Genomic DNA, 19,325 nt, shown 5'->3' with positions numbered 1-19,325 from the left:
TCATAAAAAATTCCATCGTATAGTGTATCAAGTCAAAATCTCTTCATCTTTGTGGCTTAATACAGTTAAAGCAATGAATTATTCCATCATTATTCCTTCTGCACTTAAGCAATGAATTATTCCATCATTATTCCTTCTGCACTTAAGCAATGAATTATTCCATCATTATTCCTTCTGCACTTCATATTGACATTCGGTAAAATAAAAACATACCAACTGGTACTATAAATACTTTTGAATTCGATCAAATAGTATTCGATCATTTGAAGGTTTGATCTTATGAAACAAATGACAAATGGGATTCGAACAAAGGGAATTTCGATCAATTGCAACGTATAATGATCGACTGTCGATCACATATTTTTCGATCAAATGGACCAACACCCAAATTACAACAGGTTGATGAAAATTATCAAAATGGAAACATCTTGAAGGATGCTAATTATTTTCAATGGCTCGTGTGATCTGCAATAAACGAACTATCATCGAAATCATTTTAAATATCCTAGTTAGAATTTTTTAGTAGGTTATGTAACCGTAACTTTAGTGTGTTAAAGCCAATACTTTTTTCTCTACAATGTTTTAACTGTTTTTAAACTTCCAAAATAAATTTTGCGGCTGGAATCATTTCTGTTACGCGGTGTAAGGGGTAAAAAGGCGTAAGCTAGAGAGTACAATCCGAGACGGGCTCGAAAGTGATTGCCCGGAACAGCATTTACTCTGACAGTTTGACGCGTTGCTTAAAGAGGCTAAACGTAAGCGCTCAAGAAGTTTGAACGACTACGTCGAGGGTCACTTTCTCGTAGACCGATATGCATTTCACAAGGGGTAAGATCCTATCACGGGAGTGAAGCCATTAGAGGTAAATTTTTAAATACCCGACGTCTTACCAGATGGTGCAAGCAGTCCGAAATGTATAATTTTTATATTATCTTAAAACCGTGATAAATATGAAGTTTGTCTTTCCTTTTCTTATGCAAAATTTTTGAATTATAGATTTTTTATAAACCATTCAATTAGTATTTATTCCCCTCTGGAAAAAATGCTAAATTGGTGCAATCTATGATAAATAAAAGCATAAAATTGACCCTCTAATGGGTCTATTTTCATTTACGCGTTCATATTTGGCCGTCAAATATTTTATAAATTAAAGACGACGCCAAATTTATGTCGATATTATTTTACATTTCGTTTCAATAGAATTATTGAATATAAATATTTTTCTAAATCAACAAATCGGAGAAGAGCACGTTATGACGTAGCGGAAGTGAGTTTTAACAAGTTAAGGATAATTAAATTTTCACCCACTGACTTTCGGAATCGATCTAAAGTGTTTTTATATACAAACGCACACTAGTATATTATACACTTCTGGTCTAACTAATTATAATATTAATTGCCAATCAAGAAGCAATTTAATTTGTTTAAATCAATTATTTTGAAAATCAAGAAGCAATTTATATTGTTCAAAACAATAATTTTTAAAATCAAGAAGCAATTTATATCGTTCAATACAATTATTTTGAAAATCAAGAAGTAATTTAATACGTTTAAATCAGTTATTTTGAAAATCAAGAAGCAATTTATATTGTTTAAATCAATTATTTTGAAAATCAAGTCTAAAAAATTTATGTTGTTCAAAACAATTATTTTTAAAATCAAGAAGCAATTTATATTGTTCAAAACAATTATTTTGAAAATCAGGAAGCAATTTACATTTCTCAAAACAATTATTATGAAAAATCGAGAAGCAATTTATATTGTTCTAACTATTATTTTAAAAACCAAGAAGCAATTTATATTGTTCTATTATTTTGAAAAATCGAGAAGCAATTTATATTGTTTAAAACTATTATTTTCAAAATCAAGAAGCAATTTATTTTGTACATCATGGTTTTTCTGGTGTGTATTTAACTATATATTAAATAGCCTATACATTAAACATTTACAATAAGTACATTTTAAATGAAATCTATGCAACGTGTGTAACACAGATTTCATTAACCTACATAAATTCTGTCTTTCTTTATTCCCATAAATCAAGTTTTATAGCTGATTTCCACCGTGAAAATAGAGACTAGATCGGTTGTCATGGCGACGGTGGTATCCGCATCAAACCCCTTACCGAATCAGGAAATGGGACCGCATCCTGCCACAGAAGCCGATCTGATCCTTCGGGGTTTCAATAACATCTCAAACAGTGTCTCGCACCTCGCCCCTCCCCTCCCCTCCAGTGAGGGTAAGAAGATGTTTTCTTTATTTTAAGAACAAGGTCTTCTAAGGAATAATCTTTCAATCTTATTGTCCAGGCCCGGACTGGCCAGTAGTTGGCCCCATTTCCCATTAATGCCAAATTTTTCCTTTTTGGCCCCAATTTGAGTTGGCCCCGATCTGTCCGGGCCTGTTATTGTCCGAATATGATATGAAACGCTCGGACTTTTATTGTTAAATGTAAATCCATTAATAGAGAGGTTGAGCCAGTGCCCGAATACGTGTAGGAGGAACTTGTAGGCGTACCTTTGTGTGTACAGCCTGCACCTTCTACAAGTTCACTCGTACACGTTTTCTGAATCCGCTTCACGCTCTAACAGTAAGCTCCTCCCATCAATCAAATCGGTCCATTATTATAAAGGCTATCTAAAAATGACGTATTCCGATGCAATTGAAGCGCTAATTTTAATAAATAATGTTGTTCATATTATAGAAATAAAAGAATATAAATATTAATTAAATCATATTTAAATTAATAGTAATATCAAAAATGTATTTATTTATACCTAGGGAGAATGTCAATGTCGAGACGGTTTTTAGCCTTTCTCTCAATCCACCAGTTGGTCCCCCCAGTACGCTCCTCCACTTAAAATAAAACGAATAGTCCCGTTATTTCATTGGCTGCTTAAAATTTACGTCACCTAACGCGATGGAAATCAAACGCCGGTGACGTTTTGTCTTTCCCCCCGCGCGAGACGGGGGAAAGGCGTTCAACGTGCCCGGCGATTGTCGCAACATAATCATTCTTCCTAAATATAAATAAATACATTCTTGGTAATATTCTTTATTATTATTCATTTTATTAACAAATAAATAAAATAAATGCGATCATAATATTTTAATGTTTAATGATAATGTTTTAAGAGAGCTGCCATATTTAATACTCGAAACCAATTTCACAAATCTTGCAAAAGTTAAAATTATTATACATATTATAGTAAAAATAATAATTTTAAAAATAGTTATTCAAAAAATCTTTACTAGGCAAAATTGGGATTTGAATCTGGGTAATTCATAAACCAAAATATTATAGATTGTCAACATACAGATGGCGCTACATTCGGATTTTAAGGCGTGGCCAAAAATTGTAAAAACATGACCCAAGCATTGCCTTGGTTCAAGGTTTTTATTAACCTAAATATGTTCTTGTTTAGATTAAAGACCATGTCACAGCGATTACCGCATATCAGCCACCAAAGTGGCGTCATATCTAAATTAGTTGTTGAACTATGAATTAGCAAAGCTCTCCGGAACAGGGTTGGACATAAGGATATTTTTTTTTGTAGTCAGTCTGACTATTGAGCCTCCTATCTTAATTTAATTTAGTAGTCACTGACTAGGGGCGGAGGGTTAAAAAAGGGGGTATAAAAACAAGGACAGCCAAATTGACTAGTGATCCCCCAGATTTCGATTAATTTTAATAGTCAGAACATTTATTTTAGTAGTCAAATGCCGTGACTAGTGCCTTATGTCCTACCCTGCTCCGGAGATTTTAGAAACTGTCGTCTGCTTGATAGGGGTTCATCAACGAATCAGGAGATGGCGCGAGTGTAATTACAAATTTTGGTCTGCTATGACAGGAATATGCAACCAATTGCCATCCAGATATTTTTGGGTTCTTTAAGGTCTATTCACACGAGCCAACTTTTTGATCCAACTAGATGAGTCAACTTTGAGTTGAGTAAACTAGTTGGTTCGTGTGAATAAAAGTTCGATGAGTTGATCCACCAAAAAAGTACGCGAGAAAAAAATGGATCACTGATCCATTTTTGCTGACTCAGCATTTTGATTTGAAAAGTTGGCTCGTGTGAAAAGGTCTTAAGTTAATATAATACGACAATGAACTGGAATTCGAAGAAAAGAAAATATGTCAAAAGGTAGAGAAGTCCAACATGTATGGGGTCCAAAAAGCTAAAGGCTAGAAGAATTTAAAAATTTCATATAACGTATATCGATTTACTTGGACCCTTAATTAGGTCTTCGAGAATAAAATGCAGACGCGAAATTCGGACCGAACAGGCCTTAGAGTCCAAAACGAATCAAAAATTAAAGAATTTCCAACGGTAGACTGGTTTCACGTTATATGAGGCTCATCTGTACTGTTCAGGTAATATGACCATGGAGGAAGGAACATGGCCTGTAATACATACAGCCATAAAGATTAGCATCTTATTAGGAACAATAGAAGAATTAAATAAGTAGCACCACCTGCCCGCCAGCGCGCCGTACTACGAAAATAAATACAAATGTTATTTTTACTTCAGGCGGGAGCGCGGAATAGACTTTTCAAAATTGAAGGATTTAGCAAATCGGCGAAGTGGAACAAACAACATTCGAGGGTTAATAACCATGATATTTCTTTTTTCTTAAGGGTTCTTTAAGGTAAATATTACTGTTTACGTTTTTAAATCATTTCTTATGAGCTTTATCGAAATATATCACCTAAGCCTTTGTCACTATAATCTAGAAGCAACAAACACAAGGAAAACGCAGCTAGCCTTTAAACACGCTAACGCAGTGTTGTGTACAACTTTCATTGGACGAGTCTTTACTCTGATCGTTTTACGGGCGGGAGGGAAGACAATATCCGAATTTTCCCCTTCCGACGGCAGCAGGCACTAAAGCGTCTAACCAATGAAAAATGTACGCGAGAAAATGCACGACTTTTGACGGGTTGCGTTTTCTTTGTGTGGGGTGCTGTGTTTATTGCTCCTAGCTATAATTATGTAGACGTACCGAATGGATTGAAAAGTGTGGTAGGATGAGAGTCAGAGCTGCTTACGCTGGGCTGGTTTTATGTACGAGTCACTTTGTACCACATAATTTTTTCGATATCACTAACAATTGAAAGAGGTTAGCTTTGAATCTTTTTCAATGTAATTTGCTGTTGCAAAATGCTGAACCTTAAACTTTTAATATTAAACCTGAAATTGACCTGTTTGAGGATGTTTCAAAGCCACCACAAAGTATACCTGAAAAAAAAACCGATTTCAAGTGTTGATGATGATGTGATGATGGATAGTGATAATTTATTGACTCGGAAATGAAAATAGGAATGCCAAGCACTAGTGGCACTGACAAAGAAGACAATACGCCAGTTGTTTTCAGAGGAGTACAAGAGCAAACTTTCGAAAGCAAAGCGTTTACTTAAAACTCAATTTAACAAAAACAAATCTCTGACTAAAAAGGTTAAAAAAATGAAATTAAAAAATTTCACTCAAAAATCAATTTTATTTTTAAATTTACCTGAAAAAAAACCAAAATGCAATTGAGACTTATTTACAAATAATAGAAAAACGGACATAGATGATGGATTTGCAGGGCCGGCCCTTCCATATGCGAACGGAGCAGCCGCTCCAGGCGCCAAGTCTCAGGGGGCTCCTCAGTGATAAAGAAAAATAAATGAAAATAATATTTTTATGTTAGGGGCAAGCAAGGGGGGGGGGGGCGCCAAAATCAGATCTCGCTCCATCCTTAAACTTGCCTCGGGCCGGCACTGTGGATTTGAAGAGTACGGCAAATTAGAAACTTCCGCTCTTTTTACGAGATCAGGACTTCTGCAAATACTGGAAGCAGACTTTATCTTATTGCTTTGGATAGAACTCGATGAAGCAGAATGTACTTCGCGATATCGTCATTGAAACAGTCGAAACTTTAATAGGCATTGGTTTCAAAGTCGCGAGAGTCAAATAACCAGGCTCTCATTTGAAAATCCCTCTGTCAAATTCAGTGCAAGATCAAGTAATTAATTTTGTGATCAGTTTAGTGAAGTTAACCACCTAAATCAGTTGCTAGGTACATTCGGATAGAAATGAGAAGTTAAACCACCTGCATCAGTTGTTTTAACTAATGGTACATTGGGGGAAAATGATTGAGATGTATCCAGATTGTGAAAACTAAAATATCAATGGTGAAAGAAAATACTAGAATGGAAAGTGACAACGTGATGCTTCTCAATTTAAGAGCTTACGTTAACAATTGTGAGAAAGAATGTGGAAATGCCAACTACAAACTTTACAGATGCAATCGTGAATTATGTATAAAAAAATTGTTGATCCCTACCTACAAGCTTTTGCTTATGTGGGGTTCTACTTTATTTTGTAAATTAATTTGAAATTGTATTAGAATTATTGGTAAATAAATAAAATAAATAATAATAATAAAAATAATCGTGAAATTTGATTGCTATTTTGAGCAGCTCTTTAATCGAACCATGCAAAAAACCAACTTGACGGCAAAACTGGATTATAATCTAAATGGAATCCCAATGTGAAAATGAGAAAATAGGATTGCAAGTCTGACACTAACAAGAGAAGGAATAGAAAATTGGCTAAAGTTTTACATTTGTAAGCAATTGTATTAGTTACTATTTAAAAACCACAAAGGTATTTTGTATTTTCAAATATAGAAATTATTGTATTTCATATTATTAAGAACATAAATATTTCTATTAATTTCCGTAAATTATTTTGCTTACTCAAACATCTAATTTAATTCACGTGAATTAAGCTTTCCAGTAATTATAATCTTAGACTATAGCATTTCTTAGTCTATGTTATAATACCGCGGCTCTAGTTAAATATAAGACTATTTGGAAATTGTATCACCAAGACTTAGTTGTATTAGTAATAGTAATAGTAATAGTAATAATAATAATAAACAGCTACACAATACCCAAATCATCTATCGACTTATATTGCTATTATTAAAACTAGTAGAAAACGATTTAACAACGAAATTAGTAAAATTTAATTACACTGAAAGATCTTTAGGGAACGTATAAAATTTAATTCTAAGTAAGTAGTCATCGAATTATTTATTTTTAGCTATTCGAAAATCCCTCAATTTTAAAAACGGCAGCGCCAAGAAATAAAAAATGATATTTGTAGGTGGCGCTAGTGTAACACAGTCTTCCAAATATCCTATTAAGATGCCATTGATCCTTCTGGCTGTATGTATTACAGGTCATGCTCCTTTATCCATGAAAAATTTTCAATTTCGTTGCATAGCAACAGGGACCGTGGGTGGGTTCGACTTAGAGATGTAGGGTTTATGGGAAAAAATGCTTTTTGACAAACCTTGCAAATATCGGTGCAGAAGTCATCGAGGCAACCGCCGCTCAGGACAATATGATGGAGTAGGTTGCGATGGCACTTGTCCCTCATCAGGATATTGGCTCCCATTCGAAGCACGGTCGTCACTGTGTTCCAAGCGCCCCTGGCAGCTGCCAACAGCAACACGGAACGGCCTTCCTTGTCGGTCGCGTTCAAATCTCCACCCTTTGATTGATCACAAATATTATAAATTAGAACTTTGACCTTTCTTACATTCTAAATAGATTACATCCGAAAGTAATTAGGGCAGGGTTGGCTGGATTAAACCATGGTTCTTTTAATTAACTAAAAATTATCCCAAAATGTTTGTACATTTTCTTACGGAAATGTTTACATTTCTAAATCATTTACAAGGTGAGCACATTTCCTATATTTACAATACCTTCCTATTCACCCCTATTCTCATATGTAGTATATAACCCGTCGTATATAATATCACCATGTACCCTTCTTAAACCTATATTTAACTTTATTTTATCTACTGTTTTACGATAAGAATCCTTATTTTTGCTTATGGTTTTTCCTATATTTTCCTGTAATTCCCTTGAAAATTTCCTATTTTTTCTATAAAATTTTCGAGGCCTTTTCTTGGTCACACTGCATTTATACAAAATCAAAAATGAAACTAAAACTAGAACTTGGTTCTGGTGAGACTTGTTTTAGTTTCATTTTTGATTTTGTATAAATGCAGTGTGACCAAGAAAAGGCCTCGAAAATTTTATAGCAAAAATAGGAAATTTTCAAGGGAATTAAAGGAAAATACAGGAAAAACCATAACCTAAAATAAGGATTATTATCGGATAACAGTAGATAAAATAAAGTTAAATATAGGTTTAAGAAGGGTACACGACGGTATGCACGGTTAAACCAAAGCGAAAATTAAATTAAAAGTGGAAAAAAGCAGTGTTAACAAAAACCGGATTTAAACCAAAAAACCTGATTTAAACCAAAAAAACCGCGTTTAAACCCTATAAACTGGTTTTTTGGGTTTTATATAAAAAACCGGGTTTTTATCTAACCCTGCAATAGTTGGGGGGGGGGGGGGGCGGCATGTTGTAGCTGACTCTGTGATTGGCATGTTTAAAATGGAATCGATAACTTGTTATTTAAGAGCCAATGAGGTAGAGTTTTACTCCGACTAGGCTGAAAATGGCGCTACACCACATTACGAAGCTTTGCCACTTTTATCTAATAACGGCACGCGACGCACGCTCAGTGGCACATTCCAATTAACACGTGACACCCAGAGTGCGTCGGGCGCCGTTATTCGATAAAAGTGGCAAAGCTTCGTAATGTTGTGTAGCGCCATCTTCAGCCTAGTCGGAGTAAAACTCCACTTCATTGGATTGCCTCAATCTTGCCAATTTTTATTTAATGGGGCGTCTGAGAAAGAATTTAAGACACTACGATAAGACGAAATAACCAATTATTGTAATTTGAATATAAATTATAATTAAAATTTGACACATTTTAGCGGTAGAAGGAAATGAAGTTTTGCGTACTACTTTTCACCGCGGCGGAGTATAAGTTTTGATATTTCTCTAAACAGGCATCGGGGGCCGTGCAATTTTAATTCTTTCACGGATGACCTTGAGAAATGATCGATGACCGTAACCAGAATGGGCAATTTCGAATCATGTAAACTATAGAGTAGTATAACTTCGTAGCTTTTCCATAGCAGTCATTTGCAAATGTTTTCTCTATAGGAATAGGATCGGTGACGTCGTGTCACGTGAGAATAATGGTACTTCATAATAAGCTCCGAATCGTATTTTTGTGGACACCGTAACTACTAAACTTTAAACTACCAAAACTATTTTAAGCACTAGAGGAAAGTTTGGATGTAAATGTAATAAAAATCCCATTTTTTGTCGGCCCTTTCAAAAAACTTTCTATACATTTTTTATGAAAGAGTTTAAGCGATATAATATAGAAAAAATTGTCCCAATTTCTATAGATTTCCTATAACTATAGGTGTTGAAAAACCCTAAAGGGTTCATGGTATCTTCTATAGATATACTAATATTTTTGGAGACAGAAAACCTTAAACTATATAAAGTTTTCTAGAACTATATAAGGTTCTACAGAACTATTTAAGGTTTTATATAACTATATAAGGATTTATAAAACTATATTATGTTTTATCAGAAGAAAATAGGGGAAGTACGTATCTGTAGCTTTGAGCTGTAGAAGGCGTCGTGTGACCCACGAAAACACCTTTTTACGCATAATTAACTAAAATGAAAAAGTAGTTCCACTTTTGTTTTGTTTCAACACGGCGATAAACGACGAGAGTAAAGACGCCTTAGCTCATTTAGCAGATAATGAAAAGGACAATATGTTACGATTGTTCAATTTGATAAAAATTTATTATTTAAACGATGTATTCATCCGCGATTTCCCGCCAAATCGTTCTGGCGCGAAAATTCGTGAAAAGTGACGCCTTTCCAATGCTGACTAGAAGCGTACTTCCCCCTATTTTCTTCTGGTTTTATAGAACTATATAAGTTTGTATACAAGTATATAAGATTTATAGAACTATATAAGGTTTTATAGAAAACGTTTCTAAGGGAGTTAAAAAAGAAAAGAAATAAATGTTTGTATTAAGAGAGAATAAAATAATGGGTTGGTCTACCTCCTTAACGAGATATTCGACTAGTTCGGGGTGATCAAACATGGCGGCGCAGTGCAGTGGCGTCATCTGCTGGGCGTCTCCGATGGTCAGGCAATGGAACTTCTCGTCGGGCTGTGCCGAAAACATCAGCTTGACGATCTCCATGGCTCCTTGGGCGCAGGCTAAATGCACCGGGGTGGAGAGGTCGTGTTGTTGAGTGCTGATAATGGCTCCGCTCTCCAAACACAACTTGACGGCCTGGATGGGGATTATTTCAAATAGACACACTTTTAAACTGAGCCGAAGAAGATGATACCAGAAGTATATAAAATATCTCTCAAGGGGGGAAGTATCCATAGAAAATGTAACAATGAAACAAGCTGTATACGTGGCCGGACTCGAGGCAGTTTTAAATAGGCGCTATTTTCCCATTAAACCGAGGAAGCATTCACCGCATCACGCCTCGAAATATACCTCGTGTATTACTCCGCCTGACGATACAAAATGTAAATAGGCCCTTCATGGCGTAGCGATATTTACATATCCCTAAATAATATTTTCATCTGTAATAGCCAGTATGTATTTATCTATATTGTGTTCAGACGATCCAAGGGCATCATTATCTAGTTTTCCCCGGCACAGGAGGATTGAAGCGCCACGGAAAAAGTAAGTTTTAAGGAACCAATGAGATACTGGGCTGATTTGATTGATCTTTAAAGGGAATATAATCCGCAAAGCAATCTTTATGGAAAACCCCTTCAATTTTTCAAATATCCCTGTACAGTGGCGCCAAACATTTATAAAGCCAAAGGCAAGAGCGACCAGAGCTGCAAACGTTGGCGTTCCACACCAAATACCCGAGGTTATATTCCTTTTAAGAGTACTGTTGGAAAGTGAAGTGGATTGGGAGCGACTCAAAAAGTAGTCTCAACATACACAAAAATCAGCGGGCGCCGGAGAAATCCAGCAAATACCATTATTAGTATAGGGAGATGGATACTTCTGTCTTAAGAGATATGTGATTTACTTCTGACGAGACAAAGCTTACTTTAATATCGCCGGCGTGTACGGCGGAGTGCAGAGGCACGTTGCCATCGGCGTCGTACAGTTTCATCATGTCCTCTCTCTTGGTGCCTATGGACTCTCCTGTCGGTTGGCAGGAGGGAGAAAACTTCAATTAAAAGGGCGCTATTTTGAGATAAGCCATCCTCGAGACATCCCCGCTTTGATAAACGATAATAATAAACAAATCCTGACAGATTTCTATATACATTTGAAGAATGGCAAGTGATGTTCTCGCGTTTAAATAAACATTGCGTGACAGTTATATCAAGTGGTTGGTCTTTGTACGCGAAATCTGGAAAGTGACGAGCGCTGACTGCTAGAAACTCTACTCCGCGTACAACGCTTTAGCTTTTATTCAGGTGATTAAGTAACTGATCATAGATTTAGCTTTACAATTTCATATGACTGTAATTGCTTTATACATTTTTAGGAGTCTCAATAGGCGGTAGCATAAATTGCAAGGTCTTCTAGGTAAAATTTCTTTTAAAGGAAAAGTCCAGGTTCGGTAAAACTTGGGTCTATTCACGGACTGTAAATTTTAGAGGACCGGTATTCCCGAGTTATTTTACGCCCCGTTCACCGATCAGGCTGACGGAAGTCGCTCAAGGTCATAAACTAAAGCGCTTGTATTTCGGTCGGCCAGATTTCCAGATAACATGCGTGAGGGGGGGGGGGGGACTAGCTCTATGCCTGGTACAAATGACCTTGACGGACTCTCTCTCTCTATTTCGAAGTGATTGATGCACGGGGAAACCAAAATTCTACAGGGGAAGGCAACGCTTTACTTGTCCTCTAAAATTTACAGTCCGTGGTCTATTTGAAAGATCATGTTTAAATATACTCAAAAATATAAGTCGTAAAATTGTATCTTTTTTTAATGACGATAAATTAATTTTTAAACGACTGAAATCTACCCGCCAAGCGAGCTGCCATTTTCTTTCGCCTTCCCTCAGACAGACCGCACGCGGAGCAAGCGCGCGCAGGGAACCGAGTGCTGTTATGGCGCGAACAGCGCGTGATTAAAGTCCTAAAACGTCACCGCGAAAGAAAATGGCAGATTGTTTGGCGGGTAAATTTCGCTCGTTTAAAAATTAATTTCTCGTCATTAAAAAAAGATACAATTTTACAACTGATATTTTTGAGTATATTTAAACATGATCTTTAAAATAGATCCAAGTTTTACCCAACGTGGACTTTTCCTTTAAATAACATTTGAGCGCCATCAAACCAGACTTTGAATTTGCACGAAAGTTTATTGTTCGCCAACGACTTCCACTATCTTTAAAAATTAAACTTTTAAAAATTGTACTAAAGAAATTTATTCATGAAATTTTGTGGTAATTTAAATTTGTTTTTAGTACGGTTATGGCGTATAATTTCACAAGTATCATATAGGTCAAGTTATCAAAGTTACTTTTTTATATTCTCAACTACCTCCATTTCCATTGTGAAACTTAATTTAACGACCATTCGGACACAAGTATTATATTCTGATAGTTATGTTAACTGAACGAAAATAGACTGGAAGTTTAAAACAAGATTCATTCGTGGGTAACCTTTCCTGTATAAATCACGAATGACCACGGCCAACTTTGATAGCGGAAGCCATAGCGTGACGTATTTCCTGGAACGTTTGAACAAGGTCGTGAATACCAAAACTATTTATGCTAGTGCCTATAGATGTGGAAATTGTCGGCCATGGGTCCTAGTGTATTAGACTTCGTTGGTTGAGATTTCCTAAATATTTGGAATGACTTTCTTTTCATGCTAACCTTAAAAACAGATAAATATTTAATTTTTAAAACTATTCTAATCGGCTATAGGAACTAAATTTTATACTTTGTTTTATAGAAACATCTATTGTAAGCCATCATTGTTCTTTATATATTGTTCTAATTTTTCGCTGCGTTGTACTAGTAAATTGTACCTATACGTGGATAAAAATTTACCCGAACATAAGGGAATCTTTGACGTCATCAGGTAACATCTTAAATTCAACGGTTATATTATTAATAGACTATAGTCGAAATCGTTTGGTCCTGACGCGATAACTAACGCCTGATTTCTCCGAAAGGTTGAAATTTTAGCAATGCATCCCTTCTGTGCTGTGTAATTTTTCACGTAATTCTGTCCCGTACTTTGTGACAAATATTTTCGTATAGAATTTTTTAGATTTAATAATAAGCTTCTATACATCGCCTGGCTTATATGAAATTGTTATATCTTTTTGCATTAGCTGTAAAACACGTCCACCAAAATGGGATCCTATAGCTGAATTAGGTCATGATGAGTGATTAACAACAAAAGTAATAACAATTCTTGTAGTGACAAGTGACTGTTCTGCTCGATTTATGACCGTACTATGTATTGAATTTACAACTTTCGGTTGAACGTCCGATTAAAATCACAACAATCTATTCGAGCCTAAAAACAGCTGGCCCGTAATTGATTATTAAGGCCATACAGAAAATTGCTTTAGAAATTTCAATTTAGAATATTTCTGCTTTTGACTAACGCCGTGTTTGATAAATGCCGATCTAGTATTTGTAATTGCTACCATTAAGGATAGTCTCTTATCTCGATTCCGGTTTGTGGCAGATGTAAAGAGCTCTGACGTGAATATTGCCGAGGTACTCAAGGCTCTATACGCAAACCATGACTTGCAAATAAACTCTTCTCTAAAACCGTAACTAAACCTGGCCAGGGGTCCGATTCTACAACTCTCTTTATGATTAGTAAGGAGCAAAAATTGACTTTAAAATTAAAATTATCCTTATACTCGAAATTTCATATTCTACTCTTATCCTTGAGAAATATTTTTATTAGTAAGGAGCTAAAATAGTCCTACTGTCCTTAACATAAAGTGAGGCGTAAGGACCAAGAATTATCTTTATTTGGCTCATATTTGAAGATAGCCGCCTTGATGAATATTGAAATTTTGTATTTAGCGGCTATAGTGAATGTCGAAAAAGCACCTAAAAGTGATTTTCAGTGAAAAATAATAATAATAAATTAATATCGTAATTAATTAATTAATTTTAAATGTATTTGTTCTCATGAATAAAGGTTATAGTGTATTTGACAGTACATAATTGTGTTGTAATATCTGCTCTACGATGATCGAAGTTTAAGAATTTCATTATGCCCAATATTTATTTTCATAATTTTATTTTATTTAAATCTTAAATAAGAGGCCTGCTTTCGAAATGAATATCTAACTAACCTCCGAAATTGATCATTTCAATCTGCCATGGTTTTGTGGTTAAGCCTCGTCCTACGCACGCCTCCTAACAAGCATTTCGGACTTTTCTCCCTACAGATCACAAGGAAAGGATTCCACATATAGAGAACGATGGTAGAATACGAAATTTTGCTAAAAAGTGGAATTGTCCTTAGCTTATCCTTAAGAGCGAAAGTAGAATTTCTCCTTATGTAAGGAATCCTTATTTTTCCGGAGAGTTCTAGAATCGGACCCCTGGAAAGACTTCAGCGCTGACTATTTTGGTTTTAGAATTAAGATTTTGTTAATCGTTTTTAAATGTCTAGCTCAATCTTAATCTTTCGTATTTAGCTAAGGTAACCTACATTAGGAGCGTTTATTTCTAAATATAGCTTATTTATACAAGGAATATCAACCCAATTAATGAGTTATCGTTATTGCACTGTACGCAATGGTTTGTTCAAAAATTAACCTATAAATGAGTAAGGTCTATTAAATATTAAAAATATTTCGCTCACCCCATTGAAGAATGGCTTGCAGAGCGTTGGCCGAGGCGTTTTTGGCCGCTTCGTGAATCGGATAGTAGCCATTATCGCAAGGGATCTTGGGACAACAGTTCATCTCCTTTAACTATAGGGTGTAAGGGGGTAAAATGATAATTGTTATCCTTGAATGGAATAATTTAATTTTCCAAACTGATTTAAAAAATTACCAAAATGTGGGCGCATTCTGCGTGGTCGTAAATGGCCGCTAGATGGAGCGGCGTTCGTCCGTGTTTTCCCCTCAGGCAGGTATTGACTTTGCCCTTATGGATCACTATTTCCTATAAGCACATCCATTACGATTAGTTTACCCTAAGACATGTTTAACCATAAACAACATAACAGACGGAAGTGTGACAGGTCTTTATTAGTCCAATGCTGAGGGGACTGGTTTTAAAATATTTCTTCCTGATACAATAATGGAGATCTATCAACTATTTTGCTTTTGGTAAGTAAAAAATAAATTGTTAAATGCAGCTTTAATTAAAGTTACACGAACTAAATAAATAGTTGAATTTATCCTAATTATAGACGTTATTTGGCAGATTCTTAAGACCGATACTAGATACGACTGTACGGTTGGAAATAACGCTTTATTTGACAAAATAAAGATGAATTGCTGAATTAGAACATAAATTGATAAACACTGTCCTCGTTTCAGCAAATATTTGTTTTCAAATTGGAGACCGAAACGCGAACAAACGGAAAAAATTTCAGGGGCAGTTGATTACGTCATCAAATTTCTTTTCTGGAAATCCGGAATTGATTAGATTAGATAACATAAAGGATATGTGAAGGTTAAGTTAGGATGGGTTAGGGCTATAGTGGGTTAGATTAAATGTATGTTAGGAAGGGTTAAAGTTAGGTTACGTTAGGTTAAGGATATTCTAGGTAAGGTAAGGTTTTGATAGTTTAGGTTAAAGTTGATAGTTTAAGTTAAAGTTGATAGTTTAGGTTAAAGAACTTAGTTTATTTTAAAGTTGATAGTTTAGGTTAAAGTTGATAATTTGGGTTAAAGTGTATTGGTAAGGTTAAGCTTTTGTTAAGTTGGCTGAAGGTTTTGATAGTTTAGGTTAAGGGAAGGTTAGGTTAGTTTAAGGTGACGTGAGATTAAGATTATGTTACGTTATGCTTATGTTAAGTTTATATTAAATTAGTTTAAAGTTAGGTCAATATAATATAAAGTTCATATGGATGGTTTTTTCTGAAATGATTACTTAGGATATAAGAGCATTGTGAAGTAATGAATATTGTTTAGCAGTATTTCTGCCAATAAGATATATAAAAATCTCAAACAGGAATTTCGAGTTTCCGACATTGAATGCGCAATTGGATTGCAACTGAATAGCCGATATAGGATTTTTCTTGTCTCACTTATGTCCATTTTGATGTTTATGAAACTGGAACTGACCTTCAAGACGGCGACTTTGTTGAGTTCGGTGGCCAGATGAATAGCACCCTTCTGTTCATTGTTCAAGATGGAAGAATCAGCGCCGTTCAGAAGGAGGTGGTTGAGGCAACTCAAAGCCTCGTTCTCGACAGCTACGTGCAGAGACGTATAACCATCGTTGTCTTGTCCATTGATATCTGCGAGGACGAGGGAAAACAATAATTTCAAACGGATTGTTCACACCTCTTAGACTTTTTGGGATACTATCATCGCGGTATAAGCAAAAATGAAATTGGGAAGATAATCTTGGATTTGAATAGGACTTTTCAATATTTCGCTTCTTTCTATGAAAACGTGTACTAAACCGCGTGAAAAGGTAGTTCGATTCTTCAGCTAGGCTAATACCCAAAGCACCACCTTCCAACATTAAACTTGTAGTGGGGTGGTAGAGTGGTTAGTTGAGAGGCGCAGCAAGAGGAGCCGAGTTCAAACACAGATTGTGTCACTACTTCCGCGTAGAGGTTTAAGTTTTCTTCCCACTGGGTTTTGTCAGCGTGTTATTCCAAAAAAAAACTGATTGAGGTTAACGTTAATAGTATAGGTGTAGGGGGCTGTTGGCTCGCGTGGCATGAAGGGCTTGCCGCTACCCTCCTACGCATTGTTAACACTGCCAACTGATTTAAAGCATTTGAATTCGCTCGATGACTTGGTGGTGCCTGGTCAGCTTTTAAATGTTTACAAAATATATGATCTATAATTTGTTACGATTCCTTTCTTTCTAAGTACTGAAATATATTGATTTTTAATTTAAATTAATCAAAGTACCATAAACATTTTGAAGGTCGAGATCACCCATCTCATACTTTTCAGATATCTGATGAGAATCAGTACGACCCCAATTTAATCTTTGCTATATTCCTTATCCAGCAATCTGATCTCCATTTGAATCTCATTCATTAGCTCAAGTAACCGGTCTTAACTAATCGGCTATTATTCTTCCTGATTAGTTGTCTGATTTATACGTTTAGTATTAAAAAAAGTGGAAATTCCGAAGGGAATTGTTAAAACGATAACTGTGAGGCATCTGAAATCTAATGACATCCTGTTTATTTTCTTACAAATAAATTATAAAGGCTTAGGTGATTTTTAAATCCAATATGCGCTTGATTAAGTTGATTATGAATGATAAAAAACTTCGTTAAATTTGCATATTTAATTAAACATGAAAATTTGACGAATTTTATATTAACCTTTCATAATTAAATAAATTATTATAATAATTTAAGCTAGCACGCGAGGCACAACCATATGCCGAAGTCAGCTAGCGACTTTTACTGCTTTTATTTTCGGGTTATATTGCGTAGGCAAACCCTTCAGATTAGTTTCGGGTTTAAATTATAATTTAGATAAATATTAACTGATCTGATTTGAACGCAAATGCGGATAATCTGATGATTTACCATCATTTTGTGGTTTTGTCAAATGACGTAACTGTTATCTTAGATTCGGTTGGAAGCACTAAACTCATTTTATATTTTTCTTTCGAAATATCAGTGGGAGACGGCGAATAAAAGCAACTGTATAGGGCGATTAAGATAACTACTATATACTTCTGATATTTGTTAATTGTAATCCTGGGAGACCAAGCGGGATGAACAGCAACCAGTAAAAATAATACTTTTATTTATTTTAAAGCTTTAAATTATCTCGGAGGTTAGAATTGAGGATATAGAGCCCGAGGGATTTCATCTAATTTTAAAACAGTTCGTGTATCCCTATATCGCTTTTAAGTCACCGCATTGATCTTTGAGGTTGGTTTTCAGCTAGGACAAATAAACATAAGGAGAACGCAGCTAGCCTTTAAACACGCTAACGCCGTGTTGCATACAAATATAATTGGACGAACCTAGGATTTCAGTAGAGTCAAAACGCCCCAACTATTAGCTTCGACGCAAAAAAATGCCCTAATGGAAACAAGCCTTTACGCGGAATCGCCAAGTTCTACCATAAGTGTATAATATTCTTACATAAGTGTGACACTTCCTATTCATCACATGCAAACATTTTACTGAGAGCTATTCACAAGACAGACTGCATTACGGGCTTCGTCACCGTTTTGCGTCAGCTCGCTAACGCGTCACAAGTAACCTTTGACAGCGCCTCGCTAGGGGGAGATTTTCTTCTTGTGAAGACATCACTCTGTTACTAGCTGTCAGTAAAATAATCCCCAAAGTGACAAACTTATGGAACAATATAAAAGACTTATGGTTCTACTAGTGCCCTAATTGATATACAGGGGTGGCACCAGGATATTTTTCTCAATTGTGGGCCCCCGGTTCCTCAATTGTGATCCCCCTATATGTTGGCTAAAAAATTAAATTTTGCAAAGTTTATGTATTGATCGACTTGAGGAAGCTTCTTCGGGGCCCCTCAAGTCGTTTTGAAAACAAACGTAGGCTATAGGCTGTCTCGCCTACCTCTCACGCCGCCCCTGTTGCTATTGGATTTTATCAAATAGGTTCGAAATCTTTCCCAAAGCCTCAAGAAGAGCGCAATGTTTGCGGCAATTTGATTGCTTTTTTCAGTCAAGTGCTCCGGAGCCCATTTAAAAAACATGCCAACCTTAGGGGAACCAAGACTGGGCGGTCGGTCCTAGATGTTATCCCTCATTATTTATTAGTATACCCAAGAATGTAGTCAGGTGAACAGAGAATATGTGGCCAGCAGCCTGATCGCCTCGCGATTCCCGGGAAGAAACCCCACGCCCCTCGCCTTTCCTGGTGTAATCTTTACCCTCTATCTTTCGGTAAGAAGGGAAGACACTATTGTTTACTATTATAGATGGATAATATTTCCCGGGAATCACGCGAACAGAGGCTGAAGTCTCGTCTACATATTCTCCGTTAGCTCGAAAGCGTTCTTGGTATAGCTGATGACGGCTGCACTTACTGGCTCCTTTGACGAGGATGAACTCGAGTATGTTGACTCTGTCCTTGTAGACGGCGTGATGAAGAGCGGAGCGTCCTTTGTTGTCTTTAAACTTGAGGCGACTCGTGTCCGCGTAGTAGAGAGACTCGAATTCGCGGAGATTCCCCGATTCGGCCACCTA

The 19,325-nt window shown here is 35.9% G+C and overlaps 1 protein-coding gene across 1 annotated transcript in view; it reads right to left on the bottom strand.

The window, feature by feature from the left end:
* TrpA1 (Transient receptor potential cation channel A1) overlaps positions 1 to 19,325 on the bottom strand; it is a 66,378-nt gene that overhangs the window by 25,557 nt on the left and 21,496 nt on the right. Inside the window, 7 exon segments of the mRNA XM_090172824.1 lie at positions 7,350 to 7,550; positions 10,021 to 10,257; positions 11,048 to 11,145; positions 14,803 to 14,914; positions 14,997 to 15,107; positions 16,238 to 16,413; positions 19,166 to 19,322. Of these exon segments, the coding sequence (XP_090028950.1) occupies positions 7,350 to 7,550; positions 10,021 to 10,257; positions 11,048 to 11,145; positions 14,803 to 14,914; positions 14,997 to 15,107; positions 16,238 to 16,413; positions 19,166 to 19,322 (1,092 nt within the window).

Source organism: Leiobunum rupestre, chromosome 4 (assembly GCF_980474605.1).
Source record: "Leiobunum rupestre chromosome 4, qqLeiRupe1.1.hap1, whole genome shotgun sequence".
Taxonomy (NCBI): domain Eukaryota; kingdom Metazoa; phylum Arthropoda; class Arachnida; order Opiliones; family Sclerosomatidae; genus Leiobunum; species Leiobunum rupestre.
Note: the sequence above shows the minus strand (reverse complement) of the source record. Positions and strands in the feature narration are given on the sequence as shown.